Below are 26,830 nucleotides of genomic sequence, written 5' to 3'. Positions count from 1 at the left end.
CAGGGACCCTTTAATCAGCAGCAAGGAGGAGTGCACTGTCTTAAACCTTGCTGCCCTTTCCCTCAGCCTTTTCCTACACCCTCTCCCCTAGGTTCCTTCCTTCCCTCTCTCTCTAATGTCCACAGAGTGGCTACAGGCTCCTTCACTGTAACCCCTTCTGCTACCAGCTTCCTGGATCTACACCAGCCCTGCCTCTTCCTTCTCAGCTGGCTCCATTATCATTCAGCCCCCTAATTCCCCTCAGCTGTGGTCTATCCAGTTAATTGCCCCCTTCCCAGCCTCATTAACCCGCTTCTAGACTAGCGTGGGGGAGAGCACCCCATCACAAGGCCCCAGTCCTGTGAGGAGCTTTGCCTGTCCAGAACTGGCTGGAGAATTTGGGCTTCTGAGTGTAAGACTGACGCCTCGCACCTCAGCTGGATGGAAACCAGCCTTAGCTCATTTGAGGAGGTGGCGGGATTTCTGATTTATCTGCTACATTTTTCCTTGGAAAGAGCAACTGCTGCTTTTGGCCACTCACACTGAAACAAGGGCTTATTGCACTGAAAGGCAGGAATCAGCTAAAATTCTTCAGAAAGTCCTGATCGTAGGGCATCGAGTTTAACTGATGGGGCTGATACTAGAATCATAGGTTTCAGAGTGGTAGCCGTGTTAGTCTGTATCAGCAAAAAGAAAGAGAAGTACTTGTGGCACCTTAGAGACTAACAAATTTATCTGAGCATGAGCTTTTGTGGGTTAAAACCCACTTCATCGGATGCATGCAGTGGAAAATACAGTAGGAAAATATATATAGATAGATATACACACACACAGAGAACGTGGAAAAAATGGGTGTTGCCATCTGCACTATAATGAGAGTGATCAATTAAGGTGAGCTATTATCAGCAGGAGAAAAAAACTTTTTGTAGCGATAATCACGATGGTCCATTTCCAACAGCTGACAAGAAGGTGAGAGTAACAGGGGGGGAGGGGGGCAATAAGCATGGGGAAATAGTTTTACTTTGTGTAATGACCCATCCACTCCCAGTCTTTATTCAAGCCTAATTTAATGGTGTCCAGTTTGCAAATTAATTCCAATTCAGCAGTCTCTCATTGGAGTCTGTTTTTGAATTTTTTTTGTTTTTTGTAATATTGTGACTCTTAAGTCTGTAATTGAGTAACCAGGGAGATTGAAGTGTTCTCCGACTGGTTTTTGAATGTTATAATTCTTGACGTCTGATTTGTGTCCATTTATTCTTTTGCATAGAGACTGTCCAGTTTGGCCAATGTACACGGCAGAGGGGCATTGCTGGCACATGATGGCATATATCACATTGGTAGATGTGCAGGTGAACGAGCCTCTGATAGTGTGGCCGATGTGATTAGGTCCTATGATGGTGTCTCCTGAATAGATATGTGGACACAGTTGGCAATGGGCTTTGTTGCAAGGATAGGTTCCTGGGTTAGTGTTTTGGTGTGTGGTTGCTGGTGAGTATTTGCTTCAGGTTGGGGTGGCTGTCTGTAAGCAAGGACTGGCCTGTCTCCCAGGATCTGTGAGAGTGAGGGATCGTCCTTCAGGATAGGTTGTAGATCCTTGATGATGCGTTGGAGAGGTTTTAGTTGGGAGCTGAAGGTGACGGCTAGTGGCGTTCTGTTACGTTACTTTGTTGGGCCTGTCCTGTAGTAGGTGACTTCTGGGTACTCTTCTGGCTCTGTCAGTCTGTTTCTTCACTTCAGCAGGTGGGTATTGTAGTTGTAAGAATGCTGTTAGAGATCTTGTAGGTGTTTGTCTCTGTCTCAGGGATTGGAGCAAATGCGGCTGTATCTTAGAGCTTGGCTGTAGACCATGGATCATGTGGTGTGGTCTGGATGAAAGCTGGAGGCATGTAGGTAAGTATAGTGGTCAGTAGGTTTCCGGTATAGGGTGGTGTTTATGTGACCATCGCTTATTAGCACTGTAGTGTCCAGGAAGTGGACCTCTTGTGTGGACTGGTCCAGGCTGAGGTTGATGGTGGGATGGAAATTGTTGAAATCATGGTGGAATTTCTCAAGGGCTTCTTTTCCATGGGTCCAGATAATGAAGATGTCATCAATGTAGTGCAAGTAGAGTAGGGGCATTAGGGGACGAGAGCTGAGGAAGCGTTGTCCTAAGTCAGCCATAAAAATGTTGGCATACTGTGGGGCCATGCGGGTACCCTTAGCAGTGCCGCTGACTTGAAGGTATACATTGTCCCCAAATGTGAAATAGCTATGGGTGAGGACAAAGTCACAAAGTTCAGCCACCAGGTTTGCCGTGACATTATTGGGGATAGTGTTCCTGACGGCTTGTAGTCCATCTTTGTGTGGAATGTTGGTGTAGAGGGCTTCTACATCCATAGTGGCCAGGATGGTGTTTTCAGGAAGATCACCGATGGATTGTAGTTTCCTCAGGAAGTCAGTGGTGTCTCGAAGATAGCTGGGAGTGCTGGTAGCGTAGGACCTGAGGAGGGAGTCTACATGGCTAGACAATCCTGCTGTCAGGGTAGCCAATGCCTGAGATGAAGGGGCGTCCAGAATTTCCAGGTTTATGGATCTTGGGTAGCAGATAGAAGACCCCTGGTCGGGGCTCTAGGGGTGTGTCTGTGTGGATTTGTTCTTGTGCTTTTTCAGGGAGTTTCTTGAGCAGATGCTGTAGTTTCTTTTGGTAATCCTCAGTGGGATCAGAGGGTAATGGCTTGTAGAAAGTGGTGCTGGAGAGCTGCCTAGCAGCCTCTTGTGCATATTCTGACCTATTCATGATGACGACAGAACCTCCTTTGTCAGCCTTTTTGATTATGATGTCTGAGCTGTTTCTGAGGCTGTGGATGGCATTGCGTTCTGCCCGGCTGAGGTTACTGGACAAGCGATGTTGCTTTTTCAAATGCAGGGCTGGAAGGGACCTCAGGAGGTCAACAAATCCAGCCCCTGCGCTGAGGCAGGACCAAGTAAACCTAGACCAGCCCTGAGAGGTGTTTGTCCAGCCTGGTCTTAAATACCTCCAAGGACGGGGATTCCACAACCCTCCCTGGAAGCCTGTTCCTGAGCTGAACTCCCCTTAGAGTCAGGATGTGTTTCCTAATATTTTTCCTAATGTTTTTCCTGACTCTCCCTTGCTGCAGATTAAGCCCATTATGCAAAGAGGCACCACTGGAACTGGTTAAAGGTCCCAATTAAAATGGCCTTCCGAGTTGTAAGCAAGGTTAAAAAACGTCCCTTTCCTTTTCCTATACGCTCTTAGCTGATTCTGATGCAATAGGGAGCATGTTGCAGGTGTGCCAGCCAGCTGCAGAGGGAAAGGACTGTTCTAGATTTAGTGCTAAATGTGGGGGGAAAAGAAACTTTTTTTTCCCCAAAAAGAAATACCCGTATCGATCCCAGAGGACACCAGCTGTTAAGCTGAGATGAGGAGGCAGAGATGGGGATGGGAGGGGAGGGGATGGAACAGTGCACCAATGCAGGGGAGAGAAATGGCATTTACAGTGTCGTGGACCCTTGCAATGTTTTTTTCTCCGCGGGTGACGGGATTTCAGAGGGTGCTGGAGCTCGTCTGGCAAAGCTCCGAGCTTTCTCATAGGAGGGGAAGGGGGAGCAGAGAGAGCCCCCCAGCTCAGGGCAGCTCTGCTTTGCCCCTCCCCTCCTGTGAGAAAGACAGACAAGGGGTCCTCTGTGTCTCCCCAGTTCCCCACTGCAACACCCAGCCTGGGGCCAGGGATAGGGACCCTGCTGCAGCCCCCACCCCACCCCCACCCGCCTGGGTGTGTGTGAAGAACTTCAGGAGGTGTAGGAGAAGCAGAGGTTAGGATGGGTGGGGCAGGGCATATGTGGGGGAGGCAGCACTGAGCTTGGGGGGCAGGGCAGAGCTTCGGGGGGCACGGCAGATGAGGGGGCAGCACTGATCGAGGGGCTGAAGGGGCAGGGTGGATTGGGGGGCGGGGTAGATTTGGGGAGCAGCATTGATTGTGGGGGCAGGGCAAATGTTGGGGCGAGGGAGCTGGCCTGATCTCGGGCCTTGGGGGCAGAACTGATGTAGGGGCCTGGAGGAGCAGGTGGGATTGAAGGGTGGTGGGGAGGATTAATTGCTGGGCAGGGCGGATGAGAGCTGAGAGCGCCACTTGGTGGAAGGGTTACCGATAAACAGAATAGGACTCTGAAATTCGAATCAAAGGCGCCTGGATTTTTCCGGGCAGGGCTTTTGTGTTGAAAGGAGCTAGGGCAGAGCGCGGTATTTGTTATGTCAGCTTGTTAGAGATCAGCATCTACCTTCTCCTTTCCTCCCGGACTAGTCACTCCCGTGTGATTGCGTCCGTGTGACAAGGCAGGGACAGTTTCTTGCGCACACGAGCCGCCCACGCCGCCTGAGGGGGACAGGATTTCCCTGCTTGTCATGTCGGCAGCGATTGTTCTCTTATTCCTAACCCGCCTCGGAGCTGGGCCACATGATTGGGTGAGAATGACTCCGAATACGCATTACTGTCTGAACGCAGAGGGAATTTCAAAGGGATTATAGAGCCGGTCTGGGTTCGATTCCTTTCACTTGTGCTGAGCTGCGAAGGAAACCCAGCGGGTGTGTGAACCCGAAGCACGAAGGGGCAGGGGAATGTTTAGCGTCTCTGGCAGGTAAATACCTTGTAACCAGCTCTGGTGTCTCATTTTAACGGGACTTACTGCAAACACCTCACCTGCGTGAACTCACCTGCGCCCTGTACCAACCCAGAACAAAACAACAGTCCCTGCCCCCAGGGCTTTAGGGTCTCAGTGTCAGCGAGATTCGGGTCTGTCCTGGGGCACCGTCCCACCTCGCCCTGCCTCCCGCCCGTGTGAACGCGTTTCCCAAGCTGAGGAGCGCAGGCGGGCTCTGGAAGCCGGATTGCTCCCGTGGGAGCATCGCTCCGAGAGGGCAGGGCTGCGAGCCGCGTGGCAGGCGGCGGGGTCCAGCCACACACGTGCCGGGGGAACCGACTCTCCGGGGAGCGGAGCGCGGGCCCTGGGGCGGGGGGGGGAACCGATCGGCACTTGAGCAGCGCAGCGCGGGGACCGGTCGCACCCAGGAGCGAACTGGGGCCTTCCAGGCTCCAGGCAGGAGCGGCTGCGGCTGGAGGGAAAGTCCGGGGGGGACTTTAGCAAAAGGTCCCCGGGGCTGCCCGCCCCCTCGCCCGCTCCCCGGGGGTTCACACGTGTTCGCGGCACCGGGGGAGCAGAGCGAACGTGTAAGTGTTTCCCGCGCCCCCCCCTCTGACGCTGGTTGGAGGAGAATTAGCTCCACCCCCAGCCCCCCCCCCCCCCCAGTTTTCCCTTCCCTGCCGCTGAGACCGGCCCGCGGTCAGCCCGCACCGGAGCGTCTCCCCTTCGCCGCGTTGCGAGCCGGGTGCCAGGTGAGAGCGCTGGGGCCGGGGGTTCGGGTCCCGGGTTGGGGGGTGTCTGAGCCATAACCGGGGCTGCTCAGGCTCTTGGGGGGGGGCAGCTGGGGCCGGGGCTCACGGAGCCTGCAGACAAGCAGAGCTCCCGGGACACGGGGGGTGGAAACCCCCCTTCCTCCTGCTGCACCGGGCGCCCGCAGGGGGGTGGGCAGGGGGGGCTGGTGTGTGTGTGTTGGGGGGGGGGGGAGCGATTTGCCCGAGATGCTCCGAGGCAGCCCAGTGTAGATCCGGACTGGAGAGCGGGTGGCGGGTGCATTGGGGCTGGAAGTAGGGGGGTGCCGCTCCCCCCCCCCCCCCCCGACCCAGGCTTGAAGCGGTTTCCATCACAGACAGCGTTTGCTGTTTGGTTCAGTGGCTCTCAGCACCCCTGGGCGGTGGGGCGGGGAGATCACGGGGTGCTCTCGGCCCCGAGGCTGGGGTCCCTGGGCAGTGAGGCGGGCTGCAGGGGTGCGGGGAGGGACGGTGTGGGGGATGGGAGAGCATCGACTTGGCACGTGGCTCCCCTTCGGAGGGCCCAGGAGGTGGTGGGGACGCACTGAGTCCTCGTGTGGATGCTCCGGGGGAGCCCCGGGTGAATCGGGTGCTGGTGGGTGGGGAATGAGTTGGTGAGACTGTGAGTCATGGCCCCCGATCTGGGGGGGAAACCACAAAGTGGTTTCAATATAAAGTGACTCAGACAAGCTTTGGCCCCCAAATCTATTATCAGATCAGACAACAAGGGAATCGTCTCCTCGTCCCACAGGAAAAGTCTGCCCCTTCGCCTGAAAATGCTGTATAAACCCTCATCCAGCACATGGACACTGCTGGGTCCAGACACCCGCCCATCCCCATCCCTGACCCTCTCAGGTTAATAGAGAACAAGTGTTGTGCTGGTCTGAGACCACCAGAAAGGGGGTGGGTGAGGGGGGAGGGTGCAGAACATCACCAAAAGCAACATCCCCATAGCAGGATCCAGCCAGCTTCTGGCCGCAAACCTCCTGCCAATTCTCCTGTCTCATAGGATAAGGAATATGCCTGCACCCCGTGCACCCTCCAGCTCCAGACCCTGGCTCACGTTGGCCGTATCCAGCTGTCTTCTAGTTCAAGCACGTGTATGAGACTGCAAAGACGCTGTTTGTTCTGTTGCGTTCAGTGGCAACAAGGGCGGGGGGGAGGATGTTATTTAAAAATAAAAAAAGTGGTGGGGATTTTTTTAATCCCAAACTAAAATTTACACTTGGAAATTTCCTGCTGGCAAGTTTTGTAAAAATGACACTTTCTTCCCAAACCACCACCACTGCCCCGTTAATTTTGGACGATTTGGATCATTTTTGGGGTGGAAAACACAGTGATCAAAAATATTTCAAGCCATTCTACTGGAGGGGGCGTTTGGGCCAGTGGGCTGTGCATCGAGGGAAGTCAGGGGTGCAGCTGTCATCTCTGTCTTGTGTTTTCCTGGGGGAGCGCTCCTTGCCCTAAGGGAAGGGCTGTCTCGGGGCGGGGGGGGGGGGAATGCATTTTGAAAGTAGCTTTTGAGTAAGCCACTAAGGAGTTAAGACAGGCCACTGCACATCTGGCCTCTTTCCAGTTACTTTGTTCTCTTTCGTTTACTGCCCACAGAAAGTTCTGGTTTCAGTATCTGGGAACATATTTCCTTTTCAGGCCTGGGAATTGCAGCTGTGTAGAAGAACTTGATAGCTAGTTAGTGGGTAGGAGGGGGGCGTGAGATGGGAGGATTCAGTAGCATAGCTGAAGGTAGTGTGTGTGTGTGTGTGTGTGTGTGGTGGGGGGCTGGGAATGCATGGGGTGCGGTTGTGTGCAGGGGGCTCCTGTGTTGAAGAGAAGAGGGCTGTGCACAGGGCAAGGGTCCAAAGTGGGGAGCTTAGTCCCACTATGCTGAGGCATCAGGGCTTAAAGGCTCCACTGCGCACTGAGACAGCACTGATGGGGAAACTGAGGCAGGAGTGCAAGGAGAGCCTGGTGCTTTGGGTCAGGTGTCCTTCCCTGCTGCACCCCTTTCTGGGCACCAGGTCTCCCCTGAACAATTCTCCTAGCCCCAAAGCTCCCCCCACAGCATTGCTTCCCTTTCCCACCGGAAGTGTGTGTGTGTGGGGGGGAGAAATGACTATGTGTGAGGGCATAAGGGGCGGGAATATGAGGGGGGTAGGGCAGGCCTGGTGGGGAGAAGGGCTGTGCTTGGAGAAAGTGCTGGGGTACGATCCAAAGGGAGAACCTGCATCTGGGGAGCCCAGTCAGAGCTCCCATATGCTCCTGCCTCACTTTCCCCTGCCTGTGAGTCTGAGGCAGCAGTGTCTTGGGGAGCAGTTTCAACCTAGCATGTGGCCTCAGAACCTTTTAAAGAGCGGGGAAAGTCAGGTCTAGTAATCTACCAATGGGGACTTTCCATGCCCTGTGTCCCAGGTCGATAACAGCAATGACTCCATGACCCACCTAGTGACGATCCACAGAAACTGCCCTTTACGTATTCCGGCTCTTCCCTCTTGTATTGCAGAGCAGCCACGCCCTGGAAAACGACGGGAGCCAGGAATCTCTCCAGCCGACCGGGGACTGAGTCCCCGCACCGATTATAGCAAGAGAGCGAGGAGTCCAGTGTGTGCCCGCGTGCCCCGCTGAGACGGGAGAAAAGAATGGATCCCTCTGGGCAGAAACTGGGGTCAGAGTTTAATCCTGATATCCCTGGAAACCCCGAGAGCGGAGCCGAGCCAGGTAACTGAAGCCTGCTTCTGAGCACTTAAATGGGGTCTCTAGTTTCATCATCTGTAAAGCCAAAAGGGACCACTCTGATCACCTGTTCTGACACACACACACCCCCTGGGCCCCCACACCCCACTGCTGCATAGCACAGGCCATTGACTCATCCTCTGCCCCCTGCACCCAGCCCACGCCTGCTGGGAAGCTAGCGCTTGTTAAAAAACATGGAAACCTCTGGCTATGTACAGATGTGGCTCTGCCATTATCAAAGAGCAAGTGTAGGAGGTGTCTCACCTTTCAGTGCCTATGACTAACACCTGTGAGGGTAGGTGAAATTTCTGGGGTATCTGCTTTGCCTTAACCACGACTGTGGAAAATGCTGGCTAAGGACACGTGGGAAGACACGTGTTCTCTCAGCCCCAGACGGCCTGGTGCCCTGGCTTTATTCCCCCTGGGTAAGCAGTTTGCCCAGATCCCAGGCCATCCGGCTCCCACCAAATCAGGAGGTTGTTCAGGGGTGTGTGTGTGCACATGGGGTTAGGGGCACGGGGAAAGCAGGGGCCCTGCTGTCATGTGTGAGACCTTGCACACACGCATCTACCCGCCCCATTGCAAGCCTTAAGACGCTGATCTGCCTCCAGCAAGCTACAGCTACATGCTCAGATGCTCATCAAACCCTCTCTTATCCCTTTTGACCCAAGCGACTCGCCAAAAATGTGGCGTCTTGCAGTTATGAGGAGAAACGAACAGTGGGGTCTGGTCCCCTTTCATACAGTCTGGCTTATTTACAAAGTACAAAGTCGTGTTACCCCAAACATGGGAGGAGTCAAACGATGGGAGACAGTTTCCTTGCTCGTAGTTCCCAGCCTCTTTCAGCCAGCTCTGTGCCCAAAAGCACCCTCTCAAGGTTCCTTCTCAGGGTCCCACTGCCAGCGTTTCTGTGTCTGGCTTTCTGGCTGCCTGATCCCTCAGCTTCTCTGGTGTTTTTTCTTCTCTGTCTTGTGCACACACACACACACACACACACACACACACACACACATCTACTCACAAACAATACCCAGGCAAGCCCCTCTCCTACATAGCTCAAACTCCTGAGTAGCCCACGTGTGCCTCTGTGTTGGGATAGGGGTGCTCTGATTTCATAAAGGAGCTTAGCTGTAAGAAAGAATTATTGTAAAGGAAGGGTGGTGGTTACACCCAGCAGCTTCAACAACAACCACCTAGAACGTGATCAAGTCTCTTTGGGGGTCTGCTGAGCCTACTAAGGCTGCTTGTTAGTGATGGTTGTCACAGGACAAGCCAGACCAGTGTAGCCAAGGTGTTAGAAGAAGCCAGTCCCCAGGTGTCTGTCAGAGGCAGGTATGCCCCACCCAGGATGGGTTCACATGCAGCGTTTGGGGGTTGAACCCCTGTACTCCGTTACCATTGCTGTCATTCCTCTTCTGGTGGCAGGTCACTCTGTAGTACGATGTCTCCAGGGTCAGCCTTGGTTTTTCCTTGTTGCTTTTCAATGAGACTTATTACAGTTGAAGACAATGTCCGTCACTCCCTGATATGTGGGACACTGCAGTGAAAAATGCCTCTGTCACATCTAGTCCACAGTCTCCCCTCACTATACAGTACCAGGGAACCTGCTCAGGTTTGTGGAGGGGTGTGTGCTGTGGGGATAGGGTTGGGTTATTTGTTGTTGTTGTTTTTCTGTTGGGGATTTTGTACCACACCCAGAGCCATGGTCCCTGATTGTTAGGATCTATGGTATTAATTAACAAAACAGGATGTTTTCCCTGAGAGTAGGTGGGGAAATTGTCAGTTAAGCTGTTTTTTAAACTTAAATGACTGAAACGGTCATCATATTCCCCGCTTCACTAGCTCAAAGCTCGCACGAGTCATGTTTTCCAGTGGAACACAGGCAGAGTTAGGTAAACAGGGGAGGTGGCGAGGAGACTAAGGTGTGTATTTTAAGGCTGAGCTGCATGGGAAATTTATACAGGGTATAACTTCCCATGTGGACATTCTTATTCTGCAGTAAGTCTGGCTTTTTTGGTTTAGCTTGAACCCCTTCCAAAGCAATATTAGCTGACCTAAAGGCCACTCGTATACTGGAATAAGAGCCTCCCCATGGGAGGCTGAACGGGTATAACTATTGGTTTAAATTCCCACCTTGGCTTATACTGGGATCGCTTTCCCATACAGACAACCCTTTATACTCCAGTGGATGGCGACCAGTGGTCTGACGTTTGTGGCTGTCTCCTTGGGTAGGAAGAGCTGAAAAAAGCTGGTTTGGAGGAGACTTCTGGGCATCAGACAAAATCTGCCCTCTGCTCTCCTAGTTGGCTTTAGCTGAGATGGCTTTAGATGAGCAGGCAAAGACCAGAGCCAGCTAAGGGATGATTTGAAGCACCATGAAGGGGCCTGATGCTCTTTAGAACTGGAATTTGGGAAGGAAATAAAAGGAACCTCAGACAATTGCCGAGGGAGGCTGTGGAATCTCTGTCGTTGGAGGATTTTAAGAGCAGGTTAGACACACACCTGTCAGGGATGGTCTAGATAAGACTTAGTCCTGCCAAGAGTGCAGGGGGCTGGACTAGATGACCTCTCGAGGTCCCATCCAGTCCTACAATTCTATGAAAAGAGACTGACACAGCAAATCACCAAAAAGCAAAGCCCGGCACCGCTCCTCTGGGCCCTTTGTGACTTCTACTCTCAGCCCACGCCCAGTCACTGGACTTTGGCAGAGTTTTCCAGGCTCTTTTAGCCCAACCATCTTAACTCGAAAACTCAACCATCTCGGGGAGCCTGAAATATGTCAACAGCCTTTCAGTTTTCCCAGCATGCTTAGCGGGACTTGAGCTAAGTGTCTTCAAGCCTCTCCCCAAAATTCCAAGCTAATAGACCGTGCTCCAGAGGCCTCAAATCCATTGGGGTCTTTTTCACTGTCTCCTGGAGGCAGGAGCCACTGAAACAGAGGACAACCATGATGATAATCCCCAGCTCTGACAGCCCTTGTCATCAGGAGATCTCAGAGCACTTTACCAAGGGAAGCCAGTATCGCTCTCCCCGTGTTAGGGAGGGAAACTGAGCCCCAGAGAGGGGATGTGACTTGTGCAAAGTCAGGCCGTAGCGGAGTTGAGAACAGAACCCAGGCCCCAGTATCCCAGGGCAGTGAGCTGACTTAAGCAGGTTGCCCCTAGTGAAGCACTGGGGATAGATGGGTGTAGGACCCTGCCCGCAGCTTAAGGGGAGAAGCCACTGAACCCAGGCTTTCAGCTAGTCACTGTGGGGACAACAAATGAAAAAACAGGGATGGGAGTGAGGGTCACAGATTCAAAATCCGGGATTCAGAGAGGGACACCGAGAAAAGAACCCAGGACAGCGCCCATCGCACCTCACTGGTGTCCTGGGAACCATTGGACATGGCGCAGAGGAACTCTGCCCAGAGACGTGACTTCAGGAGGGAACAGGTTGCAGGTGGAGCGATGTGCTGAGATTCCCTTCTCCATTTCCCTCGCTCTCTCTGACTGCTTTTTTCCTGCTCCATCCACCCACCCCAAATTCCATGCTGTCCTCTGCAGACCCCTCCAGCAGAGCAAACATCTGTATGCACCTTAGCAGGGCTGCAGAAGTGGGGTGCAGGGGCTGGAAAGGGGCTCTAGTGGGGGGCAGCCAAGCAGGGAGGTGCCCTGAATTTCACTGTCTAGCAGATGAAGCCAAAACCAACCTTTAACCATCTCACTGTTAAGTTGGGATCTGGGGTTTTTTTACAAATTTTTGGGGTTTTTTAAGTTTCTAACTCGTGACAGTCGCTAAATAAAACTAACTTGAATTATATGAATAGTAGTTTAAGAGGGGAGAGTAGGGGAATTTATTACCCGCCCACTGATTGCAAATCTGTAACTGCCCTATTTTGATTTACCTTAAATAGGTGTTTGGGTTTTTTAATTGGGTTTTTTGAAGTGCTTCATTTGCTAAATCAAAAGAGGACACAACTCTTAACATCTAAACTAGGATTGTCACTGCACAGACTTGCCAGAGAGCCAACACAACACGAGGGGTGGGTGCAAGTTTGTGTTGACCAGTCCCCAACTCTGCAAATGCCTAAGCTTCTGTTTAAGGGACTGTCCGTACTGCAGCCAGGGGCGAGTGTTTGCAGACCTGAGCTAGCTTTCATTTAGCGAGTGGCACTAAAAACAGCAGCGGAGCAGTGGCCCGGCTTTCAGCATGGGCGGTGTGAGCCCCTCTGACCCCCCCACGTATGTACCTGCCTTCCTAGCTCGCACCAAACCCTGCACTGACAGTGCTTCACTACTAGATTTTAGCGACGCTCGCTAGATCCGGCACGTCCACCCGAGCTGCAGTCACACCTGCCGACTGCAGTGTAGACGTCACCTGCTCCCCTCCACGCCAAGGTCTGGCTGACGCTGGAGGAGGGTGAATGAGCAGCGGGAGGGATCGAGGGCAGGGAGGATGCAGCGGTGGGTGGGGGAAGGGGTCATCAGCCACAGGATGAGCAGTGGTTAGGAAGGGAAGGTGTCGGCTGTGGGTGGGAGAGATGTGTGTGTTGGGGGGGCGGGAAGCAGCAGCGGTGGGAAGGGAGGGGAGGAAGCAGCGGGGTGGGACAGGAAGCCAGTAGCAAGGGGGGAGGGTGTACGGGAGGGGAAGGGGCCAGCAATGGATGGGGTGGGGATGATGGAGCAGCAGTGGTGGGGAGTGGGCTGTGACTATGGGGGAAGCAGGGGGCCTGCAGTGCTCAACGGAGGGGGATTTAGACCGTGAGCAGTCAGGAAGGGGATGTGCTAAGAACAGTAGCGGTGTAGTGTGTAGTAAATCTGAAAAGCGTCGATGCCAGCTGCTTGCTTTTGCGGTGAAGTCTTTCCCTGCCAGTGCTCTCCAAACCTGTGGGCGATGCAGCCTGGAAACCCCTGAGCAGCGTGACTGGTGCATAAAGCGATCACAGGATGTCACACGGACGCCCATGCCCTACAGGAGCGTTGGAGCAGTTCCTTGCTTGTGACTCAATGTTTCTAGCATCTCGGTCCCTGTGTAGATGGCGGTGCAGACGGCTGTTAGCTGTGGCTCTGGGGCTGTGACACTCGGACGGCCTGGGAAAGCGGGGAAGGGAGCTGAGATACAGCAGCCCCTTGACCGCCATAGAGAGCCAGGCAGCGAAGGGAAACCGGCTCGCTGGAGCGTCCCTGGCTGGAGAGAGGCTGCGGCTTGCACAGGTGGGGTTGTATTTTCAGCGTTGGCTGTAAACGACCAGGCCCTTTGGGGCAGCGGGGAGCTGATCACACTTATGAGCAGGGCAGCCAGTTTGCACTTGCAGCTGCTATATCCTGCGTGTGCATCTGGGATCAAGGCCATGTCCTGGGGGGTGGGGGGACTTGGCAATAGCCCCTTGTCTCCCTTTATTCTCCTGCCTTCCCGATCCTCTTCCTTCTGTTGTTGAGGGTGAGATTTTCACAGGTGCATCCACCCCAGTGGGCTCCTACAGGCCTGAACAACCAGCTGGGATTCTGACTGGGGGGAGTGTGGTGGGGAGGGGCGGAGCAGATATATCCTGCGGGGCCTCATCTTGCACCCCCATTTGAAGATCGGCCCTGTCTCTCTCCCTTCACCACCTCATGTTCCTTTTTCCTGCTGTTCTTTGGGGCCAGTTTTTCCCCGTCCGTGTGTGTGGACACAGGCGGTCCTGCCGCATGTTTCCTGTTCCCGTGTGTTACGAACCCCCCTGTGTGAACCCCACCGTCCTGCACAGCTGCTGGGCTGGGACTGCAACTCCCTCAGCTCAGTGCACACACCTGACTCTTTGTAGCTGTGAGTCACATTGACTGGGGGGCAGGATTTTTTCCCATTCACCCCAGCGCTGACTGTTGAGGGAAGGGTGGCCTAGTGGTTTGGGGGCTAGGCCAGGCGTTGGAAGACCTGGGTTTGATTCCCTGTGTGACCTTGGGCAAGTGTTAGTCTCTCTCTGCCTCAGTTTCCTGTCTTTACAGTGGTCAGAACAGTAATTCGCACGCTCACAAGGCTGCTGTGTGGGTAAATTCATTAACAGACTGTGAGGTGTTCACATATTGTGGAGGGAGGGGCCAAAGAAGACCTTACCTAGATAAGGCAGGAGATTTTTTATGTTGGGGGCTGATCTAGTTCCCCCAGACCCCGAGGACTCCTCTCCCCCAGGGGCTGCCTGGGTTCATTCCGTCCATATCTGAGATCATCATGAATCATCAGTGAGCAAAGATTCAAAACTCCTTCAGAGGAAATGAGTAAAGCTGGTGGGAACATTTTCCATCAAAATATGTAGCTTCATTGAAGCTAAAATGTTTTGCATAGTTGTATCAATTTTGATGGGAAGGTTTCTGAGGTCCACAGTGCTCTGATCACTTCTGAAGAGAGAGAGGAGATATGTCTACACTGCGGGAAAAGGTGTGTTCTTAACTGGGGTGGGTAACCCGCATTAGCTCACTTGGGTGAAAATAGCAGTAAAGACATGGCAACTCGGGCTAGCAGCGCACATTAAAGCCTGAAATGGAGCCTGGGGTTGAACTTGCGGGGGCTAACCCCAGTTGCTTTAAAGGTCTTTGCTGCCATTTTAACCCGAGTTAGCTCATACAGGGGAGCCAACCCCACTTCAGAACATCCCTTTTTCTTTGCAATGTGGACGTACACAGAAAAAGGCACTTTTGAAAAATTTGTGGTTTGAACTAAAACATATGAAAACTATTTTCCAAACTGAGAAAACTATCACAAAAAGGAATTGACATCAGCTGGCCAGCCTGGAATGAGTTTCTTGTGTGAAGAAAGAAACTCTCAGCTGTCTCTGGAGCAGCCCAGCCTCTTAGGCACGCTAGGCATGCAGACTTAGTGTCTGGGAGAGGGCACAGGCTGGGCAGGGGCACAGACTGCCAAGTGAGGGTGAGTCCCACACTCCTTTCTCCCATGTTCGCTTGGAGCCAGTCGCCCTTGGGACATTCTGCGTGCCAGCGCTGGGAGAGTCCGGGAAGGAGCAGGGAGTGGAATTAAACAGCCCCATTCATCATGTGGGCTAAGTAAGCCACCATCTGTGCAGTCATCCCTCATGCAGCCAATGAAACTGTTGCATGCAAACTGCATATAGAGTAAGGATGGCAATTGGTTGAGTCACCTCTGACATCACAATGGTCGAGGCCAGAGGTGCATTCGGGATGGTTATTTTTTATGGCCGGGAGCGCTCTCCCCCGGCGATAAGGTGACACTACACTGCCCACGTCACAGCGCTGCCGTGGCCGTGCCCTAACGTGGGCCCTGAGGCCCCCCCAACATGCTATAAAAACTCCACGGCCCACCAGTGCCACGACAACTGTTTTTCCGCATATAAAAGCCAGGGCTGGCATTAGAAGGTAGAAAGCAGGGCGGCTGCCTGGGGCCCCAAACCACAGGGGTCCCCCAGGCTAAGTTGCTCAGGTTTCTGCTTCAGCCCCAGGTGGGAGGCTCAGGGCCCCGGGCTTCAGCCCTGCACAGCGGCGCTTGGGCTTTCGGCCCTGGGTCCCAGCAAGACTAACACTGGCCGTGCTCGGCGGACCCCGGAAACCTGCTTGCGGCCCCCAGGGGGCCCCGTATCCCTGGTCGAGAACCACTGGTCTAGGCTCTGGGCATGGCATAGGTATATCCCTTACTGTAGCTGCACGGTGTAATCTGTAAAGTCTAAATGGCTGAGAGCTTAAAAAGTGGGCGGTAGCAGGCCGGGGATGTCAGTGGTGAATGAACCTGGTGATATTCCAAACAAAAAGAGCTTTCGGCCATATTAGTAGCTACTTCCATTGCTTCCCAGTGACTCTGCAGACATCGTAGGCTCCAGAGTGACACAGACAGACAGACTGACACTCCTGGGGTCCTATTCCATCGATCGCTAAGGGCAGCCGTTCAGCGCAATGCTCCTTGCACCAACACAGCTCAGACCCTGGTGCCGCTACTGACTCTGGGTACCCCGCTCTCAGGAGGATTAAGGGCTTTTTCTCTTTCAGGTGATGGCCGAAGCTGCAGGCTCAGGAAACGCGCTGCGTGGACAGTCGCAGTGAGCGTTGTACTTGTCATTCTGATGGTTGCTGTTGTGGCTCTGGCAGGTGAGTGGCTAATCCCGGGGTCTGCGTGTTCCATTTACGTCGAGCCGGCCACGCCGCTCAGGGCTGTGAAAAATTCCATGCCCGGAGCACCACAGTTAGGTCAACCCACCCCCCGGGGCAGACACGGCTGGATCGACAGAAGGGTCCTTCCATCGGCCTAGCTACCGCCTCTCGGAGAGGTGGGTTAACGACCGCGATGGGGAAAACCCTTCTGTTGATGTAGGACGTTTCTACGCTCCGGCACTACCATGGCACGGCTGCGGCCGCGTAGCAGTGCCATTTCGTGCAGACGTACCCAGAGTCACAGGCTGTCTCCTCTCGGGCATCAGCCGTGGGAGCCAGGAACGCATCCGCAGACTCTCCTTCCTTCCTGCTCCCTTCTGGAGCCTTGTTTGTGATGACAAAACTGGCCCTTTACACTGTCTTCCTGGGGAAGTATGTATCATTGTAACGAAAGGGAAAAACGTCAGTTCCTGAGATAATACAAACAGGAAAGGAATTTCTCCTCCAAAGAGCCTCCCGTGTCGGGGATGTCTGCCCTACGGAGACTACACTGGCATAGCTGTGTCGCTCTGGCTATGCCGGCATAACACCATAGTACAGACCCAGCCTACGCTGACAAAGATTTTCCCTCGGTGTTGGAAAACCCCCTCCCTGAGCAATGGTACCCACGTGAACACCAGCCCGAGCATGGGACAAACCACGGGTCATGCCCCGAAAATCATGAGATCGGCTTAGAAATTATGTAACTTTAAAAAATAAATTTGGGTTTCGACATCTGCACTGCAGTTTATAGCCCTGCAGGCCAAGCCCCATGAGCCCAAGTCAGCTGACGTGGGCCAGCCGCGGGTGTTTTATTGCAGTGTAGATGTACCCTAAACTGCAGCTCCCAGAGTATGTCTACACTGCACTGACAAGGAACAGCGACAACTAAAGGCCTGTTACATTGATTCCCGGTTTGACCTGGACTCTAGAAACTCCCCTGTACTCATAGTGTCACCTAGTGGCTGGTTAGAGTAATCCCAGAGGTGAACAAGACAGATCTCATGACCTTTAATATTGCCTCACCATCACCAGTACGGATAGAGGATTATGTTCTCACCAATGTAGAAACATTCACATACTTGGGCAGCACCATCAGCCAGGACAGTGGAACAAGCCAGGACATCTGGAACAAAATCAATAAAGCCAGGAATACCTTTAGGAGCTTAAATAAGGTCTGGAAACAACACCAAAACCAAACTCAAGATTTATCAGAGCTGCATGCTTTCAATGCTACTTTATAGTGCAGAAAGCTGGGGAATGAGGAAGTATCACATGCCCAGACTGTCTTCATTCCATACGACCTGCCTCAGAAAAATCCTCCATATCTTTTGGCCCAGAACAATCTCAAACCAAGGTCTATTGACGCGGTGCAGCCAAGAGGATCTGAGCACCATCGTTGCCAGGAGGTGTTGGAGATGGATCGGCCATGTGCTTTGGATGGAAACTGATTCCATTACCAGAGTAGCAATAAGATGGACACCTCAAGCAAGCGAAAACGAGGCCACCCGAAAACAACGTGGCAAAGAGCTGTGGAAGCCGAGCTAAAACACCTGGGGCACAGCTGGGGAACCATTGAAAGACTTGCCAGAAACAGACAGGCGTGGAAGAGCTTTGTCACGGCCCTAAATGCCAGAGGCGTAATAGGAACTTGATGATGATGAACTCCCAAAGCTGATTTCGGTATAGAAAGGTGGTAGGTGTGTGTCTCATTTCTAGCCTGCAGGGGGCAGTGGGCCAGGCTCAGCTTTCCTGTTTAACAGTGGGCGTTTGACTGTGATGTGGGATTTTGGTTTCTAACTGCCGTATCCCCCAGATTTCCTTTTCTACCTCCCCACTCTCAGGGGAGCAGCCAGATTTTTCAGGACTGTGGATCCCAGATAGGGTGACCAGACAGCAAATGTGAAAAATTGGGACGGGGGTGGGGGGTAATAGGAGCCTAAATAAGAAAAAGACCCAAAAATCAGGACTCTCCCTATAAAATCGGGATATCTGGTCACCCTAACCCCAGATGAATTCATCACACAACGCTGCCCTGTTCTTTGCACACTGAATGAGGCAGGGGTCCTGTGGAAAAACATAACAGGTGACCACATATAGTATCATAACTAGGGCCCTGTCAAATTCATGGTAGTGAAAAACATGTCACGGACTGTGAAATCTGGTCTTTTGTGTATTTTTACCCTTTGCTATAAAAGTACCCTATACTATATGGTAAAAGTACACAGCGTTTCTCAAACTGGGGGTCCCACCCCCAAAGGGGATTGCAAGGCTATTGTAGGGGGGGTCACGGAATTGCCATCCTTACTTCTGTGCATCTGGTGGCATCGCTGCCTTCAGAGCTCAGCACCCGGGCACCCGCCTCTGCACTCCGGCCACCCAGCTCTGAAGGCAGAGCAGAAGTAAGGGTGGCAATACCATAACCTCCCTACAATAGCCTTGTGCCCCTCTTTTGGGTCAGGACCCCCAGTTTGTGAAACGCTGAGTCTTAAGGGCTTTACATGTTTATATTTTGCCATTTTTAAATACATATTCATGTTTTGTTGCAACACCGTGAAATGTAAGTTTTAAATATCTGAAACCGTGAAATTCAAGATTTTTAAAATGCTGTGACCATGAAATTTAGGAAAATGAACAGTGAATTTGGTAGGGCCCTAATCGTAACTGATACACATAAAAAGGAAGGAGCAGGGAAACCTTTGGAGCCTTTCCTCATTTCCATCTTGTGGGTATTTGCATCTGGGGGAGGGAAAGGATGAGCTCTTACCCTTATGTCGCTCTCTCAATTTCAGTGCTGGTACTTAAAGCACAGCCCCAATTCATGGCCTGGTGCCCGGACGGCTGGATCGGATACCAAGGGAAATGCTACTATTTCTCCGAGGCTGAAGAGAACTGGAACAACAGCCAGAGACACTGCTCTGCGCTCGGCGCTTCCCTGGCTCTGATTGACAGCGAGCAGGACCTGGTGAGAAGAAAAACAGACCCATTCTGGGGACAATAGGCTATGCTAGAGTTATGGTCAAGGTCTTCAAGGCGCTCCGGGGCCTGGGCCCAGGGGGTCTAAAAGAGCGTAAGGCTCCAGGATGAAGACCTTGGTTGACATCTCTGCTCCTCTGGCACCATTTAAGGGCAAAACTTCTCAGTGAGGGAGATGGAGCTTCCTTGGTGGCTGGTCCTAGTTTGCGGAATGGACTCCCCCAGGAACTAAGGATCCTCCAGAACCTCACCACCTTCTGCTCCGAGAGCGAGGTGCACTTTGTGCTGTCTTCTTGGATATCAATGTAACCCACTGGTGAGTGTGTCACTGGTTACACTCTGCTCGTCCACAGAGGATCTGTGCTGACTGGAGAGGGTTGCTTCGTTAACTCCAGCGGGCGTGACTTGGGCTTTTTCTCTATGGAGGTTCCCAGTGTGTCAGCCATATGGCCGCCTTCACATAACCATGTAGCGTGTACACTTCAAATAACAAAACCCTACCAAAACAAACTGCTCCCCACACACACACCAATTCTCCCCCTTGGGGGAGAGAACGAATCACATGTAACTTGTTAATCGTGTCACTTAATTCATGAGTGGAAGATGCTCAACTACAAGGGGGATGGGGTAAGACCCCACGTAGAATAGTGCAGGCACACGGGATGATGCATATTGTTAAAATTGCCTAAGCCACTGGTCCCCAAACTGTGGGGTGTGGCCTCCCCTAGGGAGGTGTGCAGGAATGTGGGGGCGGGGGTGTGGGGGGGCCTGAGCCAGACCCCATGGGGGGCGGGGAGGAAGCCCCAGCCGAGGTCTGGCCCCAGCCGCAGGGCCGCCCTGCCCCTCAGCTGCAGCCCCACCCCTCAGCCGCAGGGCCACCCCATCCCCAGTCCAGCTCCGCCTCCCAGCCACAGCTCCGCCCACCCCGCCCCCAGTTCCAGCTCCAGCCACAGCTCTGTCCCAGCTGCAGCTCCGCCCTCAGCCTAGCTCCGCCCTCATTCCCTCTCCTCCCCCAGGCCGGTTTTGGCCCCAGCTGCAGCTCTGCCCCGCCCCCAGCTCCTCCCCCATCCCCAGCTCCGCCTCCCGCTCAAGCTCCCCTTCTGACAGATTCCCTCACTGGTACACGGGGACACGACAGGAAACGTTTGAGCACCGCTGGTCTAAGCATTTCCATTTTTCAGTTGCTTATAACTGTGCCCCGGGTTTTCCTTTTGTGTTCTTTGGGGCAGGGCAGGACAGGGGTTCTCTGAACTTTACTCTCTCGAGGGGAGGTTTTTTCCTGAAAGTTTCAGCAAATCCACTTGATTATTTTTCTCGGGGTCGCACCTAGGAACTCCAGCCCACAATTTTTCAGTGAATTTACAAGTCACCAAAAACTTGCCCAGCTCTAACTGGAAATAAGTCAAAGCTCCCAAGTGCCACCTTAACTCTGGTTTTCCTTCTACTTCTTTTTGGTGTGGATCAGTTATGATCCAGTCTTTAGTTATGTGATTCCCCTGCTGTGTTTTCCCATGGGACCCCTGCCTCATTCAGCAGGCAAAGAATGGGGCAGGGTTGTGGGATGAATTCCTCTGGGATCCGCAGCTTCTTGCCACGTTCGCTGCACCTGTTGTAGGAGGTGCCGTGACTGAGGCGGGGCTGAAGGGATGGCTTGAGGTTAAGCCACTAAAGTGAAACCCAGGAGTTCTAGTTTCAGCTCCACACTTTGCTTTAACTAACTTGGGAAATTTTCTGTATAACGTGACTCTGTGCTGCCCGGAGCCCTGTGAGCAGCGCACATGGAATCAGACTCTTTCCTTTTTCTCTGTCACAGGCTCTCATGATGCGATACAAAGGCGTCTCCGAGCACTGGATTGGCCTCTGGAGAGAGCAGGAGGGGCAGCGCTGGAAATGGGTGAATGGCTCTGATCTCAACAGCTCGTGAGTCCTTTTTCTATCTGTTTAGGTTCTGAACACTAGGTTGTGGGGCTGAATTCAGACGGAGCCAACATTCACCATGTAAACCTCAACAATCTCCCCCTTTACGGGCTGGGCTCCCCAACTGGACTACAACTCCCATGGTGCAGCATGGCCAAGGGACTCCATGATGCACCACCTCCCCTAACCAGTAGAGATCGGGGGCACCATGGGAGATGTAGTTTGGACATGGAGCTTGGCCTATAAAGAAGAATGGGAGTCTGAGGCAGTTGCACTGCATATCCCATGATGTATTGCCTCCTCTTGACCAGTAGTGTGACCATGGTGCACCCTGGGAGATGTAGTCCGAACGGGGAACCTGGCCTATAGAAGAAAAGGGGAGCATGAGGCACCATGGCAGCCTTTCCAAATTGAAATATTTTAAGTTGTGATTTTTTTTTTTTTTTGGGTCAAACTTGTCCGGGCCGAGTCCACCCACCTCATTTCCTCCCACTCAGACTCCAATCCCTGGAGAGCTGCAGGCCCAATGCCTTTGGAGAGTCTAGAGGGAGTCGGAGGCCGGAGGAAAGGGGTGATACCTGGTCCGGGGCTGTACGTTTGACACCCGTATCTTAGACTGAGACAACGTTAAAAAGAGGGAGCAGAGTTTGCATGTGCGTCAGGATGACTGAACACAAAAGCGGCCACCTGTCTCCACAGACTGCAGAGTCCTGTGAGATTCAAGGGAAAGCAAAAGGCACCACAGTGAGTCAGTTCCACCACAGCTAACAGACCTCACGGTTTGAGGTACCCCCATGGTGGCGACCGTCCATACGAAAGGGGCTGCAGAGAAACCCTCCTGAGTGGAGACTGATTCCCATGCTCACAGCCACACGGGGCCACCTTCAGGAATTCGGTTGCTCAGTGCAGCCCAGCTAGGCCAGGTCCTCCATGAGCCTGTCACATACCCAGGAGCACAGGAAGTCCCAGGCTGGTTCTGACCAAAGGTCCATTTGGCCCCATCTCCTGTCTCTGACAGTGGCCAACAGAGGAAGGTGTATGATCTAGAGCTGTCAGAATGAGCGATATTGCTGTTCGCTGGCTGAACTGAAAATTGGGAGCAGAAGAACCTGCATCAACCAGAAACTAAACATTTTCAGTTTTCTGGGCAAAACAAAGAGCCAAAGATTTTACTTTCACGTCAAATGAAATTTCTTTTGTTCAACCCGAAATGAAATGTTTCCTTTCAGTTTCAGGCATTTTTAAACTGCCCTTTTCTTTTTTTTTTTTTTTTTTAATTAAAAGCAAAGGAAATTTGGAAGCACCAGGCACAAACCCAATGGTGGTGTCCGTCCTCCATCCCCCGTACTCCCTAGCCCCTGGTTAGGGCACTCCACCTGGGTCTTCTGTATCCCAAATCAAGTCCTCGCCCTGTCTGATTCAAAGTAGGGACTTGAACCTGTGCTATTCTCATCCCAGATAAGCAGGCTAATGACCTGGTGGCTATCGGGTTTACCACCCCGTCTTTCTCCAGTTTTGTGAAGGGCACCCAAGTCCCCTTGTCAATTTAGCCTGAAGAAAAAATTAATTTAGGGCCAAATGTTTCAGGAGACCTAAAATTCCATTTTTCGGTGAAAAATTCTTCATCTGAAAAACGTTACCTGGCTCTAGCTAGAAAATCCTTCCCACACACCTGCAAGAGTAGATGTGGGCTCATTTGGCCCCCCTCACACATTGGGGAGAGCTACAGTGGTCCAGGCTGCAGGTGTTAGATCAGCAGTTCCCAAACTGGGGGTCGTGCCGTCAGCAGATGGGGGGGTGGTGACCCCTAGTGTGCGGAGGGTGCCACTTTGCTCCACACGTTGACCCCTCGCATGTACAGTTCCTGCGAGGGCACGGTGCATGGAGGACGCCATTTTGCTCTGCAAAGTAGCATCCTCCACACCGCATGACCTTGCATGACCTAGGCATGAGCTCGCGCTGTGGGGCGGATGCCATTTTGTAGAGCATGACTTTGCACAGGAGACCACGCTGTGCCATAGATGCCGAGTTACTCAGATCCCGGGGGGTGCTCGATCCCGGGGGGTGCTCAACCCTCCCGTTCTGCCCCAGGCCCTGCCCCCACTCCTCCCCTGCCTCCCCCCATCCCTCTTCCTGCCCTTGCTCTGTCCCAGGCACTGCCCCCGCTCACCCCTTCCCCCAGCCCAGCCCCTCCCCTGCCTCTTCCTGCGGCTGTTCCTCCCCCTCCCCATAGTGCATCCTGCACGCCTCTGAGCAGCTGATCCGCAGTGGGTGGGAGCTGATCCCCGGGGCAGGCAGGAGGCGCTGCGGGGGAGGCACTGATCTGCAGGTGGCTGGTGGGTGCTGAGCACCCATGATTTTTTTTTTCCCCATGGGTGCTCCAGCCCCAGAGCACCCACCGAGTCAGCGTCTATGCGCTGTGTGGGGGACGCCATTTTGCTCTACAAAATAGCGTCCTCCATGCTGCCTGGGAGGAAATAATTCATTAACATGGGGTCATGCTGGCAACTGTCAGGCGCATTCTCCCGCTGGCAGTAACAGGACAGGCCCATCTGCTGGCTGACGACGGCTTCGTTCTCTCTTGTTGCAGGCTCCTGATAAGAGGAGGAGGTGACTGCGCGTACCTGAATGACAAGAACGTCAGCTCTTCCAGGTGCATCACCGAGAGAAACTGGGTCTGCAGCAAACCTGATGCGTTTACAAGCCAGAAAAACGCAATACAGAGCAGTCAGGAGCTGAAAAACCTCACGACGGGCTACTAGAGAAACTCCATCTCGCACAACCGGTCTACAGCCGAGCTTATAAACAAGGATTAAAAAATAAAATAGCAAAATTTCCAGTGGACCCTGAATTATTAGGTTAATCAAACTGAAAAACAGGAGGCACTTCAGCAGGATCTAGCCACGTGAGGGGAACGGGCCACCCACTGGCAAATGAAATAGTGTGACAAATACAGATAGGGTCCAGCGGAGGAACAATTGAGGATTACTCATCCCTCTTCCTAGCTTCTAAAATAACTACAACAGCTCAGGAGAAGGAGCAGGGGTGAACTGCTGACCCCATTGAAATTTATGCGCATTTTCCCATTCAATTCAAGGAGGCCAGCATCTCACCCAGGGGTGTCATTGGAGATTGCCCAGCGCAGACCTCGGCTGAGCGTGCAGCAGCTGATAACAAAGCCAACAAGATGTTGGGGTACATAAAGAACGCACTAGGTGAGAATACAGAAAATTCTCTGATGTCATTATATGAATCAAAGGGACACCCTGATGGGGAACACTGTGTGCAGTACGGGTCACCCATCTCCAAAAGGACACTGCAGAACTAGAGGAGGTTCAGAGACTGGTGACGAGAATGATGGGAGGCCACGTGGGACTTTCGTGTGCCGAGATTGGAGCTGTTCTTGTCAGAGAATAAGGGGACGTGAACAAGGGGAGAAAAACAAAGACTGGGACGGGGAAGGTAGATTGGGGTGCTGCTATTCAATCCATCTCTTGATACAAGAATGGGGACGCTTAACAAAATTGAAAAATCAGCAAATTTGAAACTGATCAAAGGACCTATGTTTTCCCACAACGCACAATTAGCCTGCGGAACTCACTGCTACAAGATGTCATTGAAGCCAAGAGCTTGGGAGGATTTGTTTTTAAAAGGACTGGTTCATTAGCTACTGTTCTTCATACAAGAGAGGAAATGGACAGGAGTTTGGGAAGGGATCCAAACCTTCTTTCTTCAGGGCATGAACCACCATCTAAGTAATGAAGATCAGGAGCAAACTTCTCCATTTGGCCGGTTATTCCATCACTGTCCACTAGGATTTCTCTTGACCTGTCTTCTGAAGCCACTGGTGCGGGCCACGAATGCACGACAGCTCTGAATTAGTCTTGCACTTACTATGTTAATTGCCTCGACCCCGTGACCTTGCCCTTTAATAACCGATGGTTTTTTTTCCTGAGCCAAAGACTAGTCGTACTGCTTTTAGATATGAATTCAGCGTTAGTTTTGCTTCCTGGGGCAGGACCCCTGGGCTGTGTGGATTTTTGCCGAGCAGTGCGGCTGGATAGCAGCAGATCTTCCGGATGTCCTGAACCAAGCTTCGAGCCCTGGGGCTCCTTTTCAATAGAGCATTTTCCCTTCTGGAGCTGCCCAGTGCTTGGGAAGGAGCATTTAAGCGAGTGCTCCTAAGCTCCATGATGGATTATGCAAGATGGAATTGCTTCGTTTGATCTCATTTAACTTATTTATTATTAGGGTGACAGTTCTGAATAGCTGATAGACGGTTTGGAAAACAGGGTTGGTTTCACTGAATCTCCTGACTCCAAATTTATTAGGGGAAAAATATTTTGAAATTTTCAAAACAAAATGTTTTGACACATTCAAACCAGAATGTTTTGGGACTTTAGAGCCGGAACGACGTTTTCTTTTGACGTTTTTAGGAATTTTAACTGTGGGGGAAAAAAGTTACAATGGAAACATTTTGAAATTATCGAAACCAGCGGTTTCAATGGACCCAGAATGAATTTTTGGTTTGGTTTATTGACTCTTGACAATTTTCTAGAGTTTGACTCTTCATCTTGATTTGGGATGGGATAAAATGTTGAAATCTCCCAAATTCTCATGCATGAGTTTCCCACCTAGCTCCACTCCAAAGCCACACAGATGCTTTTGAAAATCACATCCTCTGGGCCCACTTGTGTAGAACGAGGCATCTCCAAGCTCTGCCTATACACCAGCTCAGCTGAGTCTCCAGTGTTGGCAACTCCTGCAGTTTATGGCACTCTATTTGTTGCTTTTTGGCAAAGCCTGGTTCTTGGAATGAGCTGATCTGAGAACCTCAGCTTTCTGCTGTTATTTTTTTAAGCAAGTTTTTAGCCCACAGCATCGTGGCGAAAAGCTTAAAATTGTGACTCGAGTTCTCCCTAAAGACTCACAAACCAGAAGGCAACGAAAAAGAACCCAAAATTTTTAAAGCAAATTTCATTTTTCATTATTTTTGTACATCTGGAGTTGGCAGTAGTGGGTCTCGGGCTGTCAGAGACTTGTAGATTCCAAGACCAGAAGGGATCTCTGTGAGAATCTTAGATGACCTGTGTAACACAAGCCGTACGACTGCCCTGAATTAATTCCTGTTCAAACTAGAGCAAATCTTCTAGAAAAACATCCAATCTTGATTTTAAAAATTGTCAGTGATGGTGAATCCATTGCAATTCTGGGTAAATTGGTCCAACGGTTAGTTATCCTCACTGGTAAAAATTTGCATTTTCTTTCTAGTCTGAATTAGTCTAACTGTTACTTCTTTACACATTGCCTTCATTGTACTATGTGTTTGTTTGATTCTGAAGTGTAAGAAATGGATAACTGGGTTACTACTATGCAAATGTTATTTACTGTTCATAGCCTTTATCCACGTGTCTTTAATACACTATATATTCATGTGGGTATTCATAGAATCATAGAATATCAGGGTTGGAAGGGACCTCAGGAGGTCATCTAGTCCAACCCCCTGCTCAAAGCAGGACCAATCCCCAACTAAATCATCCCAGCCAGGGCTTTGTCACGCCTGACCTTAAAAACTTCTAAGGAAGGAGATTCCACCACCTCCCTAGGTAACCCATTCCAGTGTTTCACCATGCTCCTAGTGAAAAAGTTTTTCCTAATATCCAACCTAAACCTCCCCCACTGCTACTG

General features: G+C 52.0%; 1 protein-coding gene across 2 annotated transcripts; it reads left to right on the top strand.

The window, feature by feature from the left end:
* The first annotated feature begins 5,287 nt into the window (after nt 1–5,287).
* LOC141998655 (C-type lectin domain family 2 member B-like) lies at nt 5,288–26,816 on the top strand. Of its 2 annotated transcripts, XM_074971528.1 has the most exons (6): nt 5,288–5,369; nt 7,906–8,120; nt 16,109–16,207; nt 19,042–19,214; nt 21,039–21,145; nt 23,733–26,816. In XM_074971528.1, exons 2-6 carry the CDS (start codon nt 8,042–8,044, stop codon nt 23,902–23,904), a joined length of 630 nt encoding a protein of 209 aa, XP_074827629.1. In that variant the 5' UTR covers nt 5,288–5,369; nt 7,906–8,041; the 3' UTR covers nt 23,905–26,816. The 2 variants fall into 2 exon arrangements, with proteins under 2 accessions (XP_074827629.1, XP_074827628.1); XM_074971527.1 differs by lacking the exons at nt 5,288–5,369; nt 7,906–8,120 and adding an exon at nt 13,078–13,330.
* Nucleotides 26,817–26,830: the final 14 nt, after the last annotated feature.

The sequence above is a fragment of the Natator depressus genome, chromosome 14 (genome assembly GCF_965152275.1).
Source record: "Natator depressus isolate rNatDep1 chromosome 14, rNatDep2.hap1, whole genome shotgun sequence".
Classification (NCBI taxonomy): Eukaryota; Metazoa; Chordata; order Testudines; family Cheloniidae; genus Natator; species Natator depressus.
The sequence above is the reverse complement of the archived record's forward strand: the minus strand, read 5'-3'. Positions and strand labels throughout refer to the sequence as shown.

Bases quoted from the DNA above. Each gene is read 5' to 3' on its own strand.
- LOC141998655 (XM_074971527.1), top strand. From the start codon at position 13,153: ATGGCGGTGCAGACGGCTGTTAGCTGTGGCTCTGGGGCTGTGACACTC. The intron at 16,208-19,041 runs GTGAGTGGCTAA...TCTCAATTTCAG, and splicing joins TGCTGTTGTGGCTCTGGCAG to TGCTGGTACTTAAAGCACAG. The intron at 19,215-21,038 runs GTGAGAAGAAAA...TCTCTGTCACAG, and splicing joins TTGACAGCGAGCAGGACCTG to GCTCTCATGATGCGATACAA.